Source organism: Lotus japonicus, chromosome 5 (assembly GCF_012489685.1).
Source record: "Lotus japonicus ecotype B-129 chromosome 5, LjGifu_v1.2".
Lineage (NCBI taxonomy): Eukaryota > Viridiplantae > Streptophyta > Magnoliopsida > Fabales > Fabaceae > Lotus > Lotus japonicus.
The window spans coordinates 58610753-58630830 of NC_080045.1; the positions used below are offsets into that span (position 1 = coordinate 58610753).

At 37.0% G+C, this 20078-nt stretch overlaps 4 protein-coding genes across 4 annotated transcripts; all 4 read right to left on the minus strand.

The window, feature by feature from the left end:
• Positions 1-124: 124 nt before the first annotated feature.
• Positions 125-1956, minus strand: LOC130720173 (uncharacterized). Its single transcript, XM_057570794.1, has 2 exons — positions 1774-1956; positions 125-730 (listed from the first exon to the last, which is right to left on the minus strand). The coding sequence occupies exons 1-2, from the start codon at positions 1856-1858 to the stop codon at positions 231-233; spliced, it is 585 nt and encodes a 194-aa protein (XP_057426777.1). The 5' UTR covers positions 1859-1956; the 3' UTR covers positions 125-230.
• A 2789-nt stretch (positions 1957-4745) lies between these two features.
• On the minus strand, positions 4746-6577 carry LOC130720159 (uncharacterized). The gene is made up of 2 exons (XM_057570774.1): positions 6395-6577; positions 4746-5351 (listed from the first exon to the last, which is right to left on the minus strand). Exons 1-2 carry the CDS (start codon positions 6477-6479, stop codon positions 4852-4854), a joined length of 585 nt encoding a protein of 194 aa, XP_057426757.1. The 5' UTR covers positions 6480-6577; the 3' UTR covers positions 4746-4851.
• A 1092-nt stretch (positions 6578-7669) lies between these two features.
• Positions 7670-9242, minus strand: LOC130718708 (protein LYK5-like). The gene has a single exon (XM_057569341.1). The coding sequence runs from the start codon at positions 9167-9169 to the stop codon at positions 7919-7921; it is 1251 nt and encodes a 416-aa protein (XP_057425324.1). The 5' UTR covers positions 9170-9242; the 3' UTR covers positions 7670-7918.
• A 379-nt stretch (positions 9243-9621) lies between these two features.
• Positions 9622-18970, minus strand: LOC130718707 (lysine-specific demethylase ELF6). The gene is made up of 7 exons (XM_057569339.1): positions 17481-18970; positions 17173-17251; positions 16930-16997; positions 15022-15172; positions 13953-14491; positions 13160-13351; positions 9622-12486 (listed from the first exon to the last, which is right to left on the minus strand). The coding sequence occupies exons 1-7, from the start codon at positions 18640-18642 to the stop codon at positions 10172-10174; spliced, it is 4506 nt and encodes a 1501-aa protein (XP_057425322.1). The 5' UTR covers positions 18643-18970; the 3' UTR covers positions 9622-10171.
• Positions 18971-20078: the final 1108 nt, after the last annotated feature.

Here is a 20078-nt window from a genome sequence, read left to right on the forward strand (position 1 = left end):
GGATACAAATTAATGCTGGATAAACAAGATTTTGGTTATAATTTTCCTAGCAGACGCATTTTATTTGGCTGTTTAATGTTTATGCATAATCTCAAGCATTACTTCAGTAAGCACAAAAAAACAATTAAGAAAATGTCACTTTTTTAGTATCAGGATAATCAAGAAACAGAAGAATTGAGTTGCAAACACCAAGTCAAGTTACATTCCCTGACCCTTCCAAAATCTAGGTGCTACCCTAATGCAGGCTGTTTTCCAGCAATATCTTCCAGTGTAAGATTCAGTGTATCAATTGAACCTTTCTTTACATCTTCTCCACGTGCAGCCAGGAAGTCCTCGATGCTTCTGGGTTCACCAAACCATCCAAGGTGATCAGCAATCAAGTGATGATTATTACACCCTCCGCACCTTGCTACCACAACACCTTTCTCATACGATTCACGACAAACTGTTTTAATAGATCTCGTTTCACAAACTTTGCAGGTGAAAATCATAGCAAGGTCATGCCTTGAGGAAGTTTTCAAACTGGAGTTAGCAGAAAACTTTACACCAGACTCAGAGTTCTCATTAGTGCTCATGGATGTAGGAGCATTATCTGGGATCACACTAGGCTTTGAGGAGTCAGCATCTTCACAAACATGTTTGTCTGGATTTGTATCCGTAGAGAAGAACCCCTTTTTATGAAGTCCATATCTGTCTAACATTGTACCGATAGAAGAATGCCAAGAGGATGCTGCCAATAAACAACATAACCTATTAATAAGAAAAACTTCCACACATGGGAAAGAATAGTACAAACATCTCCATTTTTTAATGCACAAGATCCTCTTAGGTGAATGATCAAAAGTGGCTTTAACTTGAAATGAACATTAAGTTAATCAGAATCATAATTTACCTCTAAATGAATAAAGAGGAAGAAATCAGTTTTTTTTTTGTTTATATAAAAACCGCTGCTAAAAGCCTAAAACAAGGGAAACTAGCCCAGCATACACAAAGTACTGCAGAATCAAACATAAATGGAACTACACAAAAGTCAGGTGAAACATCATAGGCAAGGATAAAGCATTCTTAGCAAAGGCATCCGCCACAAAATTAACCTCCCTGCAAATATGCTTCCAAATTCCAATGGATAACTCAACTGAACTCAGCGAAAATGAGGTATTTTAAAAATAACCGGGAGTCGTAACCATCTATCACAGGTAATTTAAAGCATGCTAACTGAACTAGCATTAACCATTCTAAGAGCAGGTTCAACTCAAGCTTACAATATCTAATCTTTCCTGTTAATCTGAAAACACCATTTGCTTCACATTTGAGTAGATGCAAAATTCCAAATATTAAAATATATTTATAAACCCTAAAAGTGTTTTCCCCCCAAAAGCTTCATTGCTTTTAGACTCTTATCAAATTCAGGGTAGTACTGAAAGCACTTGAAGCAAAAAAAAAAAATTCATGGTGGTTAAGAATAACAAGTCTAGATAGCACTGAATTAGCAGTTAATTGCAACATTATCTATCAATAATGATATGAAGCCAACCATTCATGCATGAAAAATAGTTTATTAATTATTTTGCTTCCAATCAATTATTGAACAGTGGAATGGACTAAAATTTTATACACAAGTTGAAGTAGCCATGGAATTTCCGAATTTTCTAAAACCAACAAAAGGGTAGTATGAAAAAGCTTGAAGTTGAGAAAATCTACAACAACGATAACAGCACACACACAAAACAAACACAAAATTTTTGCAGAGGTAGAGGAAAATTGAAGGCATGCCTTGAGTGATGGAGTTGCCGTGATTAGGGATTTGGCTTGAGATGAATCGCCTCCGCAACTGCGACATGATTGCCGGCGTCGCCATGTTACTGCGATTGTTGCTCCGCTCCGATGGCGGTGGAGAATGGTCACAAGCTATTATAAGGTGTTTTGGGCCATGGTGCTTTCTTGCTCCCTAATTTTTGTTTCAGCCCATGGGTTAAAAATAAAATATCGTGTGATGTGATGGATAGCTAGATAAACTTGATTATAAAATATTGACCAAATATAATAAATATTGAACAAATTTTTTTGACGGGAAATATAAAAAACTTGACAGAAAAAAGATTATGTACTTGAAGATTGAATTTAAAATAAATTGGATTATTTTTATAATAGTTTTTTTCATAACTTTTAGCAAAGCGCCACAATAGGGAAATAGACAATGAAAGGTAAACATACCCCCGAGGCCCCGACCCACTCCTATTGTGGCGCTTTGCTAAAAGTTATGAAAAAAGCTATTATAAAGCGCCACAATAGGAGTGGGTCGGGGCCTCGGGGATATGTTTACCTTTTATTGTCTAAGACTCTCCGTTAAGAGCTAAGGTGAGTTTAGAAGCGGTCATGAAAATATAAAACCTAATTATGTTCATGTCGACTTCGGGAAAATTCCATGTACTCCTTATTTTTAAAACTCTTTCTTTGACCTTGTTCCCTTTTACAAATTTTTAAATAAACCAAAGACATTTTCATTCAAATAATTTATGAAAATGGACGTCATTAATAATCTTAAAAGTATAAGTAATTTTAAAATTTAATCATATTTTTAACAAAATATATAAGCTAAGTTTTTGAAGTATAGCTCAATTGGTAAGTAATTGTGGACATATGGATTGAGATTTGGGAATGAAAAAGTCCAGAGATCAACCCTAGACGGTTATAGTTTATCTTGTCGATGTAAAAAAAAAATACAAGCTTATTATTATTATTATTTAACTACTATTATAATTCAAATTATAATTATTGTACAAGACATGTTCACTGTGGATATCAGTATCTCAAAACTCATTACCGTCACTGCTTCTTCGGGTTCGTTTTTCCCTAAACATGATTAAAGCAGGTTTTCTCCATCAAAATATAATTTGGGTTTTGAACTAATTTATTTCCCCTTTTTGTCAACAACTAATTTATTTCCCTCATAGCATCCACAAGAGAGTTATTTGTCTGGATTACTTAATAATATTTTTGTAGATACAAAATGTCATATAACATTTTTTAAGTACATGGACAAAGCCCTAATATGAACATGACTCTATCCAATTCCATTACAACACATATCAATGAATCATTGAATCCTTCAAATTCTAGCCCAAATTCTAAAATACACAATTGGTCGAGCTTCTATGTATTAACAAGATATTGCAGATTTTCATAAGGAAAAAACTATGGTACTTACAATTACATTCACCCTTTTTTATTGTCACTTGGTTCATTTGATTGCGAGACAAACGACACTAGAGAAAACTGAAGAAAAGAAAGAAGACGGGCGGCGGCATATGGTTAGAGGAAGATCAAGGACGTGAAAAACACGAAGAAACATTTAGGTCATCGACCTCTATTCTCAAATAACTATATATATATATATATAGGGTCCCTATATATATATATATATATATATATATTATTTTTGTATTTTAGGGTTCGGTAAATCGTGCATTTCTTTCACAATTAACTCTTGAAGTATGTTAATTTTAATTGTACACGCATATTTTCAATCTCCACATTCGAAGACATCACATGAAAGCATTAGGTTTTTTATATTACTTTTTATTTTTATTTTCTTGATGAAATTTCACTATTTAGTTTTGCCCGATAGTTTTCATTAGAAAAATAGGTTTATTATCCTCTTATGTTGTCTAAAATTATGTTTTTTTAATAATAGTTGTGAACATGTATTAAACTTGAATATTAAAATTTTAAAATTGTACATATGAGACATCGTCCATCCATCATGTGGCATTGTTCAATGAGGTGTAGATCAACATTACCGGTCCGAATTTAATAAGATTGTTTGCTAGTAAATGAGTTAGTTTGGTTTGAGTTATCTAGTTAGCATATAGTTAAAAAAATTATTTCCAAGTATTATTTCTTAGACTTTATTTCTCATATAAAGATCATTCTTCCACTCTTCAACATATCCTAGATGTATCAATACTCAACTTTGTGGATTAGAGAGTACCATGATAGAGCTTTTTCAGTGGGTTTGGTTGATGAGCATGTTATGTTATTATTTGTATTGTTTATGCTATAGCATTGCATAATCTCTCCAATAGGATTCATTCATCTATTTCTCCATATGTGAGTGTCATTTGTAAGTGTCATTTGGCTGACTATAAGTCTTAATGAAATCTTTTTTTCGATATAATATTCTCATATAAAGTTAATTATTTTAACAAATAGTTAGAGTATTTAAAATATACTTTCAGTTCACAAATATTCGACAACTCACTAGAACATTGATAAAAAAAATAATGAAAACCTTAACAAACTCATATTAGCTCTTTGCTGCGACTAAATGAGGCACATACTAATATATGCCTTCGTTTCAATGAAAATCCACGAATTCCTTCTATGTCACTCATTTATATCACACTCTCAAGTCTCAAAGGAAACATGATAATCAGACTTTCATCATGGCAGGATCTGATCTGGGGTCAGCATTCTCCTTTGAGCAGATAGAGCAGCTACAAGAAAACCACATGATGCCACACAACTATTTTCTAGGTTGTTTCCTCCAGTTCCTCACTTCCCAATTACATACAACTACATTGATCTTAGTAAAATGTGATTTGCATGCGCGCGGAGCCGTGGATACAAATTAATGCTGGATAAACAAGATTTTGGTTATAATTTTCCTAGCAGACGCATTTTATTTGGCTGTTTAATGTTTATGCATAATCTCAAGCATTACTTCAGTAAGCACAAAAAAACAATTAAGAAAATGTCACTTTTTTAGTATCAGGATAATCAAGAAACAGAAGAATTGAGTTGCAAACACCAAGTCAAGTTACATTCCCTGACCCTTCCAAAATCTAGGTGCTACCCTAATGCAGGCTGTTTTCCAGCAATATCTTCCAGTGTAAGATTCAGTGTATCAATTGAACCTTTCTTTACATCTTCTCCACGTGCAGCCAGGAAGTCCTCGATGCTTCTGGGTTCACCAAACCATCCAAGGTGATCAGCAATCAAGTGATGATTATTACACCCTCCGCACCTTGCTACCACAACACCTTTCTCATACGATTCACGACAAACTGTTTTAATAGATCTCGTTTCACAAACTTTGCAGGTGAAAATCATAGCAAGGTCATGCCTTGAGGAAGTTTTCAAACTGGAGTTAGCAGAAAACTTTACACCAGACTCAGAGTTCTCATTAGTGCTCATGGATGTAGGAGCATTATCTGGGATCACACTAGGCTTTGAGGAGTCAGCATCTTCACAAACATGTTTGTCTGGATTTGTATCCGTAGAGAAGAACCCCTTTTTATGAAGTCCATATCTGTCTAACATTGTACCGATAGAAGAATGCCAAGAGGATGCTGCCAATAAACAACATAACCTATTAATAAGAAAAACTTCCACACATGGGAAAGAATAGTACAAACATCTCCATTTTTTAATGCACAAGATCCTCTTAGGTGAATGATCAAAAGTGGCTTTAACTTGAAATGAACATTAAGTTAATCAGAATCATAATTTACCTCTAAATGAATAAAGAGGAAGAAATCAGTTTTTTTTTTGTTTATATAAAAACCGCTGCTAAAAGCCTAAAACAAGGGAAACTAGCCCAGCATACACAAAGTACTGCAGAATCAAACATAAATGGAACTACACAAAAGTCAGGTGAAACATCATAGGCAAGGATAAAGCATTCTTAGCAAAGGCATCCGCCACAAAATTAACCTCCCTGCAAATATGCTTCCAAATTCCAATGGATAACTCAACTGAACTCAGCGAAAATGAGGTATTTTAAAAATAACCGGGAGTCGTAACCATCTATCACAGGTAATTTAAAGCATGCTAACTGAACTAGCATTAACCATTCTAAGAGCAGGTTCAACTCAAGCTTACAATATCTAATCTTTCCTGTTAATCTGAAAACACCATTTGCTTCACATTTGAGTAGATGCAAAATTCCAAATATTAAAATATATTTATAAACCCTAAAAGTGTTTTCCCCCCAAAAGCTTCATTGCTTTTAGACTCTTATCAAATTCAGGGTAGTACTGAAAGCACTTGAAGCAAAAAAAAAAAATTCATGGTGGTTAAGAATAACAAGTCTAGATAGCACTGAATTAGCAGTTAATTGCAACATTATCTATCAATAATGATATGAAGCCAACCATTCATGCATGAAAAATAGTTTATTAATTATTTTGCTTCCAATCAATTATTGAACAGTGGAATGGACTAAAATTTTATACACAAGTTGAAGTAGCCATGGAATTTCCGAATTTTCTAAAACCAACAAAAGGGTAGTATGAAAAAGCTTGAAGTTGAGAAAATCTACAACAACGATAACAGCACACACACAAAACAAACACAAAATTTTTGCAGAGGTAGAGGAAAATTGAAGGCATGCCTTGAGTGATGGAGTTGCCGTGATTAGGGATTTGGCTTGAGATGAATCGCCTCCGCAACTGCGACATGATTGCCGGCGTCGCCATGTTACTGCGATTGTTGCTCCGCTCCGATGGCGGTGGAGAATGGTCACAAGCTATTATAAGGTGTTTTGGGCCATGGTGCTTTCTTGCTCCCTAATTTTTGTTTCAGCCCATGGGTTAAAAATAAAATATCGTGTGATGTGATGGATAGCTAGATAAACTTGATTATAAAATATTGACCAAATATAATAAATATTGAACAAATTTTTTTGACGGGAAATATAAAAAACTTGACAGAAAAAAGATTATGTACTTGAAGATTGAATTTAAAATAAATTGGATTATTTTTATAATAGTTTTTTTCATAACTTTTAGCAAAGCGCCACAATAGGGAAATAGACAATGAAAGGTAAACATACCCCCGAGGCCCCGACCCACTCCTATTGTGGCGCTTTGCTAAAAGTTATGAAAAAAGCTATTATAAAGCGCCACAATAGGAGTGGGTCGGGGCCTCGGGGATATGTTTACCTTTTATTGTCTAAGACTCTCCGTTAAGAGCTAAGGTGAGTTTAGAAGCGGTCATGAAAATATAAAACCTAATTATGTTCATGTCGACTTCGGGAAAATTCCATGTACTCCTTATTTTTAAAACTCTTTCTTTGACCTTGTTCCCTTTTACAAATTTTTAAATAAACCAAAGACATTTTCATTCAAATAATTTATGAAAATGGACGTCATTAATAATCTTAAAAGTATAAGTAATTTTAAAATTTAATCATATTTTTAACAAAATATATAAGCTAAGTTTTTGAAGTATAGCTCAATTGGTAAGTAATTGTGGACATATGGATTGAGATTTGGGAATGAAAAAGTCCAGAGATCAACCCTAGACGGTTATAGTTTATCTTGTCGATGTAAAAAAAAAATACAAGCTTATTATTATTATTATTTAACTACTATTATAATTCAAATTATAATTATTGTACAAGACATGTTCACTGTGGATATCAGTATCTCAAAACTCATTACCGTCACTGCTTCTTCGGGTTCGTTTTTCCCTAAACATGATTAAAGCAGGTTTTCTCCATCAAAATATAATTTGGGTTTTGAACTAATTTATTTCCCCTTTTTGTCAACAACTAATTTATTTCCCTCATAGCATCCACAAGAGAGTTATTTGTCTGGATTACTTAATAATATTTTTGTAGATACAAAATGTCATATAACATTTTTTAAGTACATGGACAAAGCCCTAATATGAACATGACTCTATCCAATTCCATTACAACACATATCAATGAATCATTGAATCCTTCAAATTCTAGCCCAAATTCTAAAATACACAATTGGTCGAGCTTCTATGTATTAACAAGATATTGCAGATTTTCATAAGGAAAAAACTATGGTACTTACAATTACATTCACCCTTTTTTATTGTCAAATAAAAATAATAAATGATAAGGATTTTAACTGGGTTAAAAAAAATTCTGACCCACGAACTATCACCGTGGGGCCAACGAGACCGAAAAGTCAATGTTAGTTCCCATCTTCTCTGCCCATTTCTTTGACTCCAAATACAACTTTGATACCTCATTCGAGACCCGACCCATATCCGGTCTCTCATTCGGATCCTCCTCCACACACCCCAACCCGACCCGAATCATCTTCTCCGCCACCTCCACCGGAAACGAATCCCTCAGCCTCTTATCCACCCACAACCTCACACCACCACCGTGCTCCTCCACCGCCTCCCTCGCCGTCTCCACCACACACACCTTCCGGTACCCTCCGTCACCACCAAACTCAAACCTCACCGCCTCCTCCCCGCTCAGCAGCTCCAGAACCACCACGCCGAAAGCATACACGTCGGTCTTCATCGTCGCCACGCCGCTAGCCTGAAACTCCGGCGCCATGTACCCCGTCGTCCCCTCCAGCCTCACATTCCTGCTACCGGATCTCCTCAGTTCGGAAGACGGTTCTCCGGTAACAACCTCGCCGCAAAGCTCCGACGTACCGAAATGGCAGATCCTCGCGGCGAGACTCTCCTCGGCGACGACGATGCTTGAGCTTTTGATATGGTTGTGAACAAAACCCGAACCCGAACCGGAGAAATTGTGGACGTAGTCGAGGCCGTGAGCGAGATCGGAAGCGATCTGCATCCTCGACGTCCATGTAGAGAGGCTGGTGAAGCTAGGATTGTTCCGGTTGCGGAGGCAATCGGCGAGGCTGGCTCCGGGGGTGAACTCGTAGACGAGGTAGATGTAGCTGCCGGAGATTGAAGCTCCGAGGAGCTTCACGAGGCTGCTGTGGTGGCTCCGGCAGATGATTGCGAGGCGGTGGGGGAGATCCGGGAGGTCGATTTGACGGCGTAGCTTGCGCTGGAAGATAACAACGTCGCGGGATCGTAGCGAGCAGCGCCAGGAGGAGGGGGAGAGGCGGTTGCCGGAGAAATTCACAGTGGCGGCGGTGATTTCAGAGAAGTGGTAGATGTGGGGATTCTCCGGGAGGGAGTGTTTGAGGCTTGTGAGAGAGGTGTGGCTTGAGATGGAAGATGAATTGGACCATTCCTTATCGCCATAGATGTAGCTTCTGGATTCTGTGATGGGGACATCGCTGGTGGTTGACGATGAAGGTGTCGAGGTTCGTGATCGTTGAGGTTGGCGGTTTCTGTTTCGGATACTGGGTGGTACCACGATGGTGCTTCTTTTGGACTTGCACATTGAAGTGAAGTGAGAGCTTCCTGGTAGCTTCATTACATTACTATAATAATTTAGTTGTGAAGAATCATGGGGTCTTTTCAATTGTTGTCGTCATTGATCTTGTGTTCTGTAATGGCGTCTAAAATGGGGTCAAATATAATATTCAACATTTTCCATTCTTCTGTTTTCAAAGACAATGGATTGGTACAGATGAAACTCATACCACCTTAGGGGTTCACAATTTAGGATTAGGGTTCGCAGTTCCCACACGACTAGACGACTCGCATGAATTAGAGAGGCCGGACTTGAGAGGCGAGTACGTAGAGTGTAGAGAAGAGAAATAGTTAAAAGTGAAATGAGGCTCTGAAATGATTCTAAAGCAGTTTTCACATGTAACTATAGGACTAGATTACAACATTTGAGATAAAAGTTGAAAGAATTTCCAAACTAGTCTATGAAAAACAAGAGTTAGGTTGTGCTGCATGTGCGATGAACTCAACTGTTAAGAGTATTTAACAACTGAATTTACTAGCCAAGAGGAATTCATAGAAAGTACATACAATCATTTCTGAGAGCACATGCCTTGTTTCATACCCTCAGCTTTCTTGTTCCCCTTAAAAACAAATGAAGTTAATGCAGAGTAATATACAGTCACAATGAACAACTAGCTATCCTGAGAGATCAAGGACCTATCAACTGCGTCAAAGAACCATTAAGTACAGGCAATCAACAAAGAAAGCTAGCAGAGATAATCACATGACCAAGCAACATGATGTAAATCCCTCTAATGGAGAGTTTTCTCTCCTGAAGAGGCTATTGCAAGATCTCCTGTCTAAGAATCTCAAAAGATCAAAACTCAATGATAGTTACCAACTCTAGCTGCTTTAGAATAAATTGGATTTTGAGCACCTACAATACAGCCATTATACCCTAACTTTACAGCTATCAAGAATGCTTAAGTCAGACATGACTCTATGCCTCACTTCTTCCAAGTCTAACTGCATATGTGCACGCTACACGACGGGGAAAATACAAGTCTGAAATGAATATTATATCTCAAGCAGGAGATTTCACATAGTGCCCTGTTTTCCGTCTGTGCCTGCTGAAATCTGATACATACCTGAATGAAAGGCCACATCCCTCTACCTTGCATTGGTAAGGCTTCTCGCCTGTATGCAGCCGTAAATGCTCTATCCTTGCCCATGCCCACTTGAATGACATGGAACAACCTTTCCACGGGCACTTAAGGGGCCTCTTATCTTCATGAACACGCTGGTGAATTATAGCATATCTGTGGGAACTGAACTTCTTACCACACCCTTTATGTGGGCAGAGGTTACGTTTGTGCAACTGTAACTCGGCCTTGGTCATGAAACTCATATGGCAGCCATCAAGGTCACACTTGTGGGGCTTCGTAACAACATCTTTTTTATTCTCATGAGGAACCGAAACTTCAGAATGTCTCCGTGCCCTTTTAGCTACCGGATTTTCTTTGTCACTTTGGCTAATGTTGACCCCACTTTTTTCTGTGGCAATCTTTCCAGCTCTTCTTGGCCTCAGCCCCTCACATGGACCTCTAATAAAGTTGTGGCAATCAAGTTGGTTCTTTGTTGTCTCTTCCACTTTCATTCTTCTTTTCTTTACAGCATTTGATCTGGGAACTGCTGTATTCAACTCACAGCTTTCCAGCTCCCTATTTTCCTGTGACAAGTGATCCTCGCTTCCGTTTCTGTTTTCTCCACCACACACCATTTTCTCAATTTGAGAACATTCCTGGATTGATACAGAAGAGTCCTTCAACGCTGTCTGAGCACCAGGGCAAAGTTCCACATCACTACAATTAACTGGCTGGATTTCCATCTCATTTTCTCTATCTGAAGTAAAATGAGTACATGAGTCCTTTTCGGGACAGGTTTCAACTGAAACTTCAGAACATCCTATTTCTGATAGAGTTTCACTTCTATTATCACCTTTTGCAACATAACCAGAAGTGGATTCCTCATTAATTCTGTTCTTATTTTGGATCTGACACTGCTCGACATCCAATATTACTGTATCATGCAAGTCTTCAGCTGCATAAAGCTCTATTGGAACTTCACCAACTTCTCCATTTGGTTTATCATCACTTGGAGGTTCCTCGCCCCTTTCACTCTTAGAATTTATTTCTTCCTCAGTTGTCTCCTCTACGGGCATAGCATTGCTAATTCTTTCTGCAGAATTATTATTATATGGACTTTCCGAACTTCCGTCCCTAGAGGCAACAGTAGGTTGGTTTACCAATGAATCAGCTGATGGAAAAGTTTCCTTCTTGTTGCTTTTGCACGAAGACTGATATTCTTGATGCCCTTTATCATCCAAATCTAAGCTATTACCTATGCTATCAATGATTATAGCTTCTGCATTTTGATTCTTTCCAAACATGTCAACATTTCTGTCTGTTGCATTTGAAAGTGAGCTAGAACATTTCTTGTCTGGAGACTCCGGACAGTCCAGGCTCACCTTGCCACATATTTCTGAGACATTGGTGTTGTGATGCATCTTATAACGACTGGGTGTTAAATCATTTTCTCCATCTATATTTAACTTCTGTATGATTTTATTCCCAATCACTGCCCCAACTTTTTCCGTCATCAAAATATCATCAGGAAAGGAATTTGAAAGTGGTGGCGTAGCTGTGCCTGTGTGCAATCTCATAGTAGTGGGCACTTCAGCAATCTGGATTTCTGTATGTGTTGGAGTCATTGCAGTAGAAGCAGAGACACATGACAATACACAATCACTCCTGAAATTCTCCGTATTAAACCCATCTTTCAAAACACAATTGGAATGATCCCCACTCAAGACAGCTGACTCATTTTTAGACTTCTCTTGGAATTCATGGACCATACTTGCAACAGACAAACAACTTTGCTTTGACTTGAACCTCCTTCTTGAATATTGAATTAGCTTCTTTTTAGTGGTGGAGCCATCTACTCTTCCCTCCAATGGATCATCCTTCTTTCTCTGACTTCTGTCATAAGGTTTAGTTTGAGCTAAGCGATTTGACCTCTTGGACCGAGTTCTCTGTGACTGCCAATTTAAAGACGAAATTTCTGAACCAGGACGTTTATCAGAGAACAGCGTCCCTGATGCTAGTGTCCAAGGAACTTGTTTGGATGGAGTGTTGTTTTTTACGTTGACACAATACCTGAGGTTAATGCCTAGTTTAGATGTCCAGTCTTCACATTCATTATGTTCTTCATTATCAATTGCTAGATCTATCAGAGCCAAATTTTCTGGGGATGCAATATCTAATGAAACCTCATTATAATCAAAAACCCCATGTATCTCTTCTGCAACTGCCCTGGAATGTGCCTTTATTTTTTGATGGTCTACAAAAATGTAAAAAATGAGTTAGAACCTACAACTTGCATATCAAAATCTGATCACAAAATTATGCAGGCCAGATTGCAACACGTTACATATATGGATTCCATCTCTATTAAACACTGTTGAAATTATAAGGTTTAGGTAGGGAAAGAAGGGATGGACAATTTTGAGAACGAATAATAGTGATTCAATGCAGGGTTTTAAATTGCCGTCCACAACCATAATTGCAGCCGCAACAAAAAGAGTTTTGGAGTACCCAAAATAGCATTGCAACCGCAATTGCAGCCACATCAACCCACATTTGTCCACAATTCCGCAATGCGACCGCAACCGCGACTACAATTTAAAACCCTGATTTCATATTCTTAATTAAAAAGGAAATAAATCATAAAATATATAAGACAACTTCAAAGAGATCATCTAAGACCAAGATACTTTAAGATAGTCTGAGGTTCAATAATGATATTATAATATATTTTCTAGATATACTAACAATTCATTCTGAAACATTGGTCACATTGTTATATAAAAGAAAGAGCTCCAGGCCTTCCTAAGGAAATTGTAGTTGGAAGGTGCAGATAACAGGAAGTCATACATCACTAGCAATGTGGTATTTCATTTTACCAAACTTCAACAGAATGATAACTGAAACAGATTCGTGATCTGTAAACAAACCTGAATGGCAAATTAAAAGCACATTGGCTCCACCTTTGCACTGCAACATCTCCACTATCTGAACAGCATGCTCCAGGCAGAAAATCCGTGGTCTCAAAAATTTACTGGAGGTGTCCCAACATTTATTGAACTTGTTTAATGATTGATGTGTCGAATCCTTTGCAGAAGAAAGTCCAGAAACAGAAAAATCCCCTGAAGAGCAGCACATATCATTTCAGTACTTAACACACATTTATATCAGATGTTCTTTTTGGAAAGTTTTGGTCTTATGTCAGCTTCCATAATATCATAAATATACAATGGAAAAATGCAAATAAACTTTTTACATAATTGATATAATTAATTTTCATTTCTTCTCCCAATCATGAGAAAAAGGGTAAACAAAATTTTCAGTAAACACAACAGAGGATAGATGGCTCGGGGGGATTATATGAGCAAGAATATAATAGCTATATATACTAGGGATGACAACCAAACCTAACGGGCATTCGTAAAAAATTACCAACACTAGTTAAAGGATATCACCCATCAAATGGGTTGGGGTCCAAATTTGGGTATTACCCGGAAAATTGTGTAGGTACAGTACGGGTACGGACAATATTACCCCCACATAGCATATGTAGTATGTTTTATAATTAAGATTTGTAAGATTAAAAAATTTGTAAGATTAACATGGAGGCTGCTGACAAGTTCAAATTAACCACAATGCAAAGTTTGCATAAATGAAAACCTAAGATGAAAATGGGATATAAAAAATAAAACCAAATTATAGGACAAAGTATAAAGGCACTACTTGAGACTGAGCTGTGCAGGGAGGCAGTCGACTTCAGAGATGAATCTTGAACTAGATGATGATTATCTTGAATAAGTTCCATTATGGCTTTCTCAGTTGGTTGTATGATAGCCATAAATGGAAACCCAAGGATTCCGCAGCCCACACAAACCAATGGTCCTGAATCAGTTTGGAAGTGACATGGAAGATCGTCACAACCAAAATATGAGTCCGTCAGATTCTCCATATACAAACTCATCTCGTTAAGCAGATAATGACTATTCTTATCAGCTGAACTAATGTATGATGTGTCTGCCATACAGGTTCCAGTGGTGGAAGCTATAGCAGGCAACTGACAGTCTTTGCTGGAATGTGGTAATAGATCAGCATTCCATAAAACAACTTGTTTAGTTGCTTCCTTTCCAAGAAGAATGGATAGTAGCTTGTTTTCCTGCACCATATCTTCTATAAAAGCCTGTTTTACTAAAAGCTCTCTTTCTTCTTTTTGACGGTCTCTTAGACGGGAACTCCGCACACCAGGTAATAGTGTTCTTGGCACTCTATCAAACCAAACAGATCACCAGGAGAAATAAAACATAATTAGTTACCCACTTGATACTTCTTAAATAAAAGCAAAATGCATGTTGCAAAGCCTCAGAATATAAGAACAATATTTGTGATAGAAAACCAGGAAATGTAGACAGATCTATACAATCCAAAAGCTAACAGAGATAATTTACTTCAAGATAGTGCTGACAAAATATATCATACATTAATATAAAATATATTTCATAACTGACTTATATTAGTGTTTAACATAATCTGAAAAGGACCCAAACATAACTAATTCAGCTTAAAAGACAACTTGGAAGAGCTGGTTTCACAACTAGTCTTGCCTGCCTACCGACTAGCCCATCCATGTTATTAAGCTTAATTGACGCAGTAATTAACTAAGTCACCAATCGCAAAAGTTTAAAACTGACTGACCAAATAATTGAAAAGAAGAAAGAGGCAGGCATTCATAGCTATGATAATATAGCCTCCAGTAAAATCCACGCATACAAGCAGTGGTGGAAGATTATTAGCTCACCTTGAAATAAAAGACATGGTCAGCAAGTAAAGCAGTTGCTGATGGGAAAGCATGGGAAGATGATTCATCGTAGCTCTACGCACAGCAGCTTCCTTAGCTACTCTAAGCCATTGTGGAGTCCCAAAGTTAGCAGCTTCCCCGCAGTTAAAACCTTGAATTCACCATATTGTATACAGAAAATAATTATGTTTAAGATTGAAGGGTGATAAACCTCAAGAGACAGTACAAATGAGATAAAACAAAAATAGAGAGCTTTTAAGAAACCAAGGGGAGACTCTTTAAAACTACCAATGCTATGATTCAGATTTAAAACTACCACGATTTTTCCCAAATGGTTTCTCATGAAAATTCCAAGCGAAGAACAAAAAATAAGTTGAAAAAGAAGTGACAAAAACAAATCTACCAGAAAATTACAAATAGAAACAAACAGAAACAAAGACAAAAAGAAGTTTTGACTTTGAATGGTGTTAATTATGAATGTGGAACTTAAAAATAGAAACAAAACATGCAAACTAACTTTGTGAAAGTACATTGTGCAGTTTTTCAATATCCTTTTTAATCTTCCTTTGCAGATAACTTGCACCAGTTCTTGAAGTTAATCTCATCATATATACAACGAGTCAACGACAACAACAACCAAGTCCCACTAGACGGGCCAGCTAAATGGATCGTGTGCCGCCTTAATGCCTTTGCTTGAATGAAATTCAAAGAATATCCATTTACCTCTAAATGACTTCGAGCGGTTCGGCTTATAGTTGACCTCGGTCTCCCTCTACCTTTAACTATTTACCTCTAACTATTTGACTATCTACTATACTCTTCAGTGCTTCTCTTTTACCTATGACTTTCGGATTTCATGGTAGTTGGGGTGCAACTTTGATCCACCTATATTAAAAACTTTATGAACGTAACTCTTTCATCTTCCCCTGATATCTTATTCCATGACTAATAAGTTTCCCCCATCATCCTAAATGCATTTTACAAAGTTTAGGTTGAACCTCCATGGCAATGTCATCACTCATCACGAAAATTTACATGTTATAATAACAACAACCAAGCTTTCTTATATGACAAGATAGATTAGGCAAAATTGAACAGTCAGCACCATTGAGCTCTATCAAGAACAAATTTTCAGAAAACCATTTAGAGCAAGTGCTTTGTAATGATATCTCCAAATGGTTTAGGAATTCCTAAAGCCCCTTTTAAATGAACAATCATCCATTTGATCCGCTAATCTCCTAGAGACTTTATCTTCCACTCACATGACCAAACCACCTTTTGTGAGTCTGCATCATCTTCTCCCCAATAATTGCTACCCAAACTTTGTCTCAAATATATTCATTCTAATCTTTTATTGTATATCAACTCATCTGGTTCAACATTCTTATCTCAACTACACTTACCTTTTGCTCTTGATCCACTTCATAGCCCAAAATTCTCTACCATGGAGTATCATTGGTCTGATTGATAGTTGACAGAGATTTAAAGCTTGATAGGCACTTCGTGATCTCAAACTATGCCTGAAGCATTTCACTATTCAACCAGCCAGAGCGTATAAAAATTACCAGCAAATTCTAATTTTAAATATTCGTATTCAGAATTTGAAGGGCAATTGGCCAGAAACAATTCCAACGCATTAGAGGAAACATTGTCATGCTATTCTACTAGTCACACATCACAGAGAATATACTGATATTCCAAAACGAAAGCAACAAAACATTTTATGAACAACAGCAAGCTGTAGTCTTCAAATGCATGCATTTTCTTCAGGTGCCATATATCAAACAGCTCTATAGAGCACATATAGTAGAAAAGCCTTTATGATCAATCCATCATTTACAGACTAAACCTATAATACCAGTATTCTGTAAAATATCATCAATGTACATGAACTTCAAAAGCAATTACCATGGCTGAATCCTACATGATAAGCTCTTGGAAAAGTCACAACAAATTCACCAGGATTCTGTATTAACCTAGATTGAAAAACCAGCACAGACATAAGTATAAGTACAACAAAGAGAATTGGAGATATAGCAGAAAAACCTAATTTCCAAGTATAGAACTTAAATAATCCTAATTTCCAAGTATATATAATTGAACATTATAAGTGATTCGTGAATAGAATATGAAATATGTCAAGAAACTGACCTGCAACAAGGAATCCCAGATGCAATCACTACCTCAGGAGATAAAAGAGTAGTTTTCTCACCCAAAAGTTTTAAAGCAGCTGGCAAAAAAAGAAATTGTATTGGGTTACAAAAGCACAGTAGAAGCTATAGTATTCAAGTACATTAAAGAATCGAGTCTTGTTATAATTTTTACCTTCCATTTGCATGAAAAAACTTATAGAAGCATTTTAGTAAGAGAATCTGATGAAATTATTTTGTGTCTTCAACCTTACAGGTGCCAAATTTAATATAAAGTGGTAGAAACAGATAATCAAGGAATTCACATACCTAAGTGATCAATATTACCACCATAACCCTCTGACCGGATGGCTTCCTCAAAAGCAAAGGCATAATCTCCAGGAACAGCATACCAAGTCTTTGATGAACCAGTGTGAAGAAAATTCAAGCTGTGAAGCTCATGATCCTCAACATGCCAGGCAAACCAACTAAACAGCATGCCAATGTATATCATGGGTGAGGTAACACCAGGAATATCATCTGGCATGAAGCGAGTTAGTGAGCCAGATGAGCGTGCAATAACTTGCAAATTCCAAGGACTGTTTGAAAGCTTCCAGCCAGCAGTGCCTTGCATATCATCACTGGCACCTGAAATCTTTTCCTTCGATGATTGTGAAGCTTCATTTGATAAGGATGTTGACACGGCCATAGGTGATTTTGACCTCAGTAAGCATATGTCTGCTTGACTTTCAGCAGAATCACCCTTAGTCTCATCATTTCGGGCATCAATTACGCTATTCGTTTTATTTTCTTTACAATCAGTACTGTCTAGTCTACTATTATAATAAGCCCTTTTTCTCCGCCTTCTATGACTAATATAATGTTGACCCTTGGATTCTCCAAAAGCAGAGCCAGGCACATCATTGGCATACTCCACATATATAGGCTTCTCCAAAGCCGCCTTCCAAAACATAGCTTCTATAACCAGTGGGGAAACATCCTTCGCCGTACCAAGAACGCTTCTCGCAAAAGCCTTCGATTTGGACTCGAATTGTTCCAATGTATAAACCTCCCCACTTTGCCATACTTGTCTCTTAACACTCGCCGGCGGTGGAGGATTCTGAACTGCCCCTTTGGTTTTCCTCACACTCTTCCCCAATTCTTGATGCCTAGTAGTAAACACAGCGCGCGCCGCCCCATCACTACCACTATCCCCAGAACCCCCCGTTTTCAAAGAATGACTAACCCCTAAGGAACTATCATCTGAACCCCATTCAGGGCACTTCAACAGGGACCTATTCAAATTAGAGAAAACATACTTCTTTGAAGGCTTTGGCAATGGTGGGATAATCTTACAAATCCCAAATTTGCTAGCTTGTTTCTCAATCTTTGAAATATAAGCAATTGGGTCAGCGAATTCAGTATCAGTAGGGCGAAATTCAGGTGCTAGAGGCAACCCTTCAAGCCAATTGGGGATTTCAACATTACCCATTACATGAAAACCAACAAAGGGAAAAACTTGAAGATTGAAAACAACAATGCAAGGTGTATCAGGAGGCTAATTCAACTCAATCATGCACAGAACCGCTCTCTGTTGAAATTCTCATGAAACCCTAAATTGCGAATTGGGTGAAATTTTGCGTACCTTTGAAGCAATTGAGAAGTGTTTAAGCAAAAGAGTGACATGCATGAGTGAAATTGAGTTGCAGAAGGTGTGAGAGCAAGTTACTGTGCATGATTTGGCCCCCAAAGTTCAAACACAGAGGAGAGAAAAAGATAGAGAGAGAGAGAGGTGGATTTTGTCTACGTTGTGAGTGACATTTTCCATTTGTTCAAGTTAGTCTTCTCTTATTTCACAAAAAAAATATAAAAGTTTTAACCAAATTACATTAATAATTAATAGATAAAATAAAATATGTATTTAAATTTTTAACACCAAATATTTTTAATATATAATCATCCTTATAATTATTTCAAAATAATAAATATTCTTTTATTCTTTACCATTAAGAGAATTTCTCATATAGTATTCAGTAGCACCTTTGGTCAATGGAATGGTGGTTTCTATGGTTTCTTGGAGGATACTAACATCTTGCACCTAGAACTCCTTGCTGTGTATCATGGTTTGCGTTTGGCCTGGGAGCGTGGGGCTCGAAGGGTGGAGTGTCAATCGGATTCCTTGGATGTTGTTACCCTTGTGCACTCGATTCCTTGCTCTACACATGTCTATGCATCCCTTGTGTGGGATATAAAGGATTTATTGGGTCGTTATTGGCGTGTAGAGCTTTATCATACTCTTAGAGAAGGGAATGCGTGTGCGGATTTTCTGGCTAAGTTTGGTGCACATCAAAGCCATGATTTGGTGACCATCGATCACCCTCCTCTGGAGCTGAGTTTGCTTTTGGTGGCGGATGCCATGGGTGTCGCCTCTGTGAGGCCTTAGTTTTTCTTTTCTTTTATGCACTGTACCAAAAAAAAGTTTTCTTTTCTTTTGACCAAAATCATTATGAGTATTTGTATTTGAATGAATTAATAGTAAATAAAATATAATTAATATACTTCTTATCCTACTCATTATGATTATTATTTATTCAAAAAAATTATTCAAAAATTTCCACCTTCAAATGAATCCCCTCTACCTAGAAAATAATTATGTTAACCCATGTTTTTTTTTTAATAAATCAAACCATATTTCCATTAGGATTTTTTTTGAACGTATATTTCTATTAGGGTGAATGTGTATTATAATCGGGTTGCAAATATGTAAATTTATTATGGTTTCTGAAACTTCTTAATCTCTAAGGTCATGTTTTTGAGTTTAAGATTTCACTTATTATGGCTATAATCAAATAATTATCTCATTTTTTATCTCATTAATAAGATTGTGTCGTGTCAATTAAAAATTATTTGTTAAAGTTATAAAGGCAA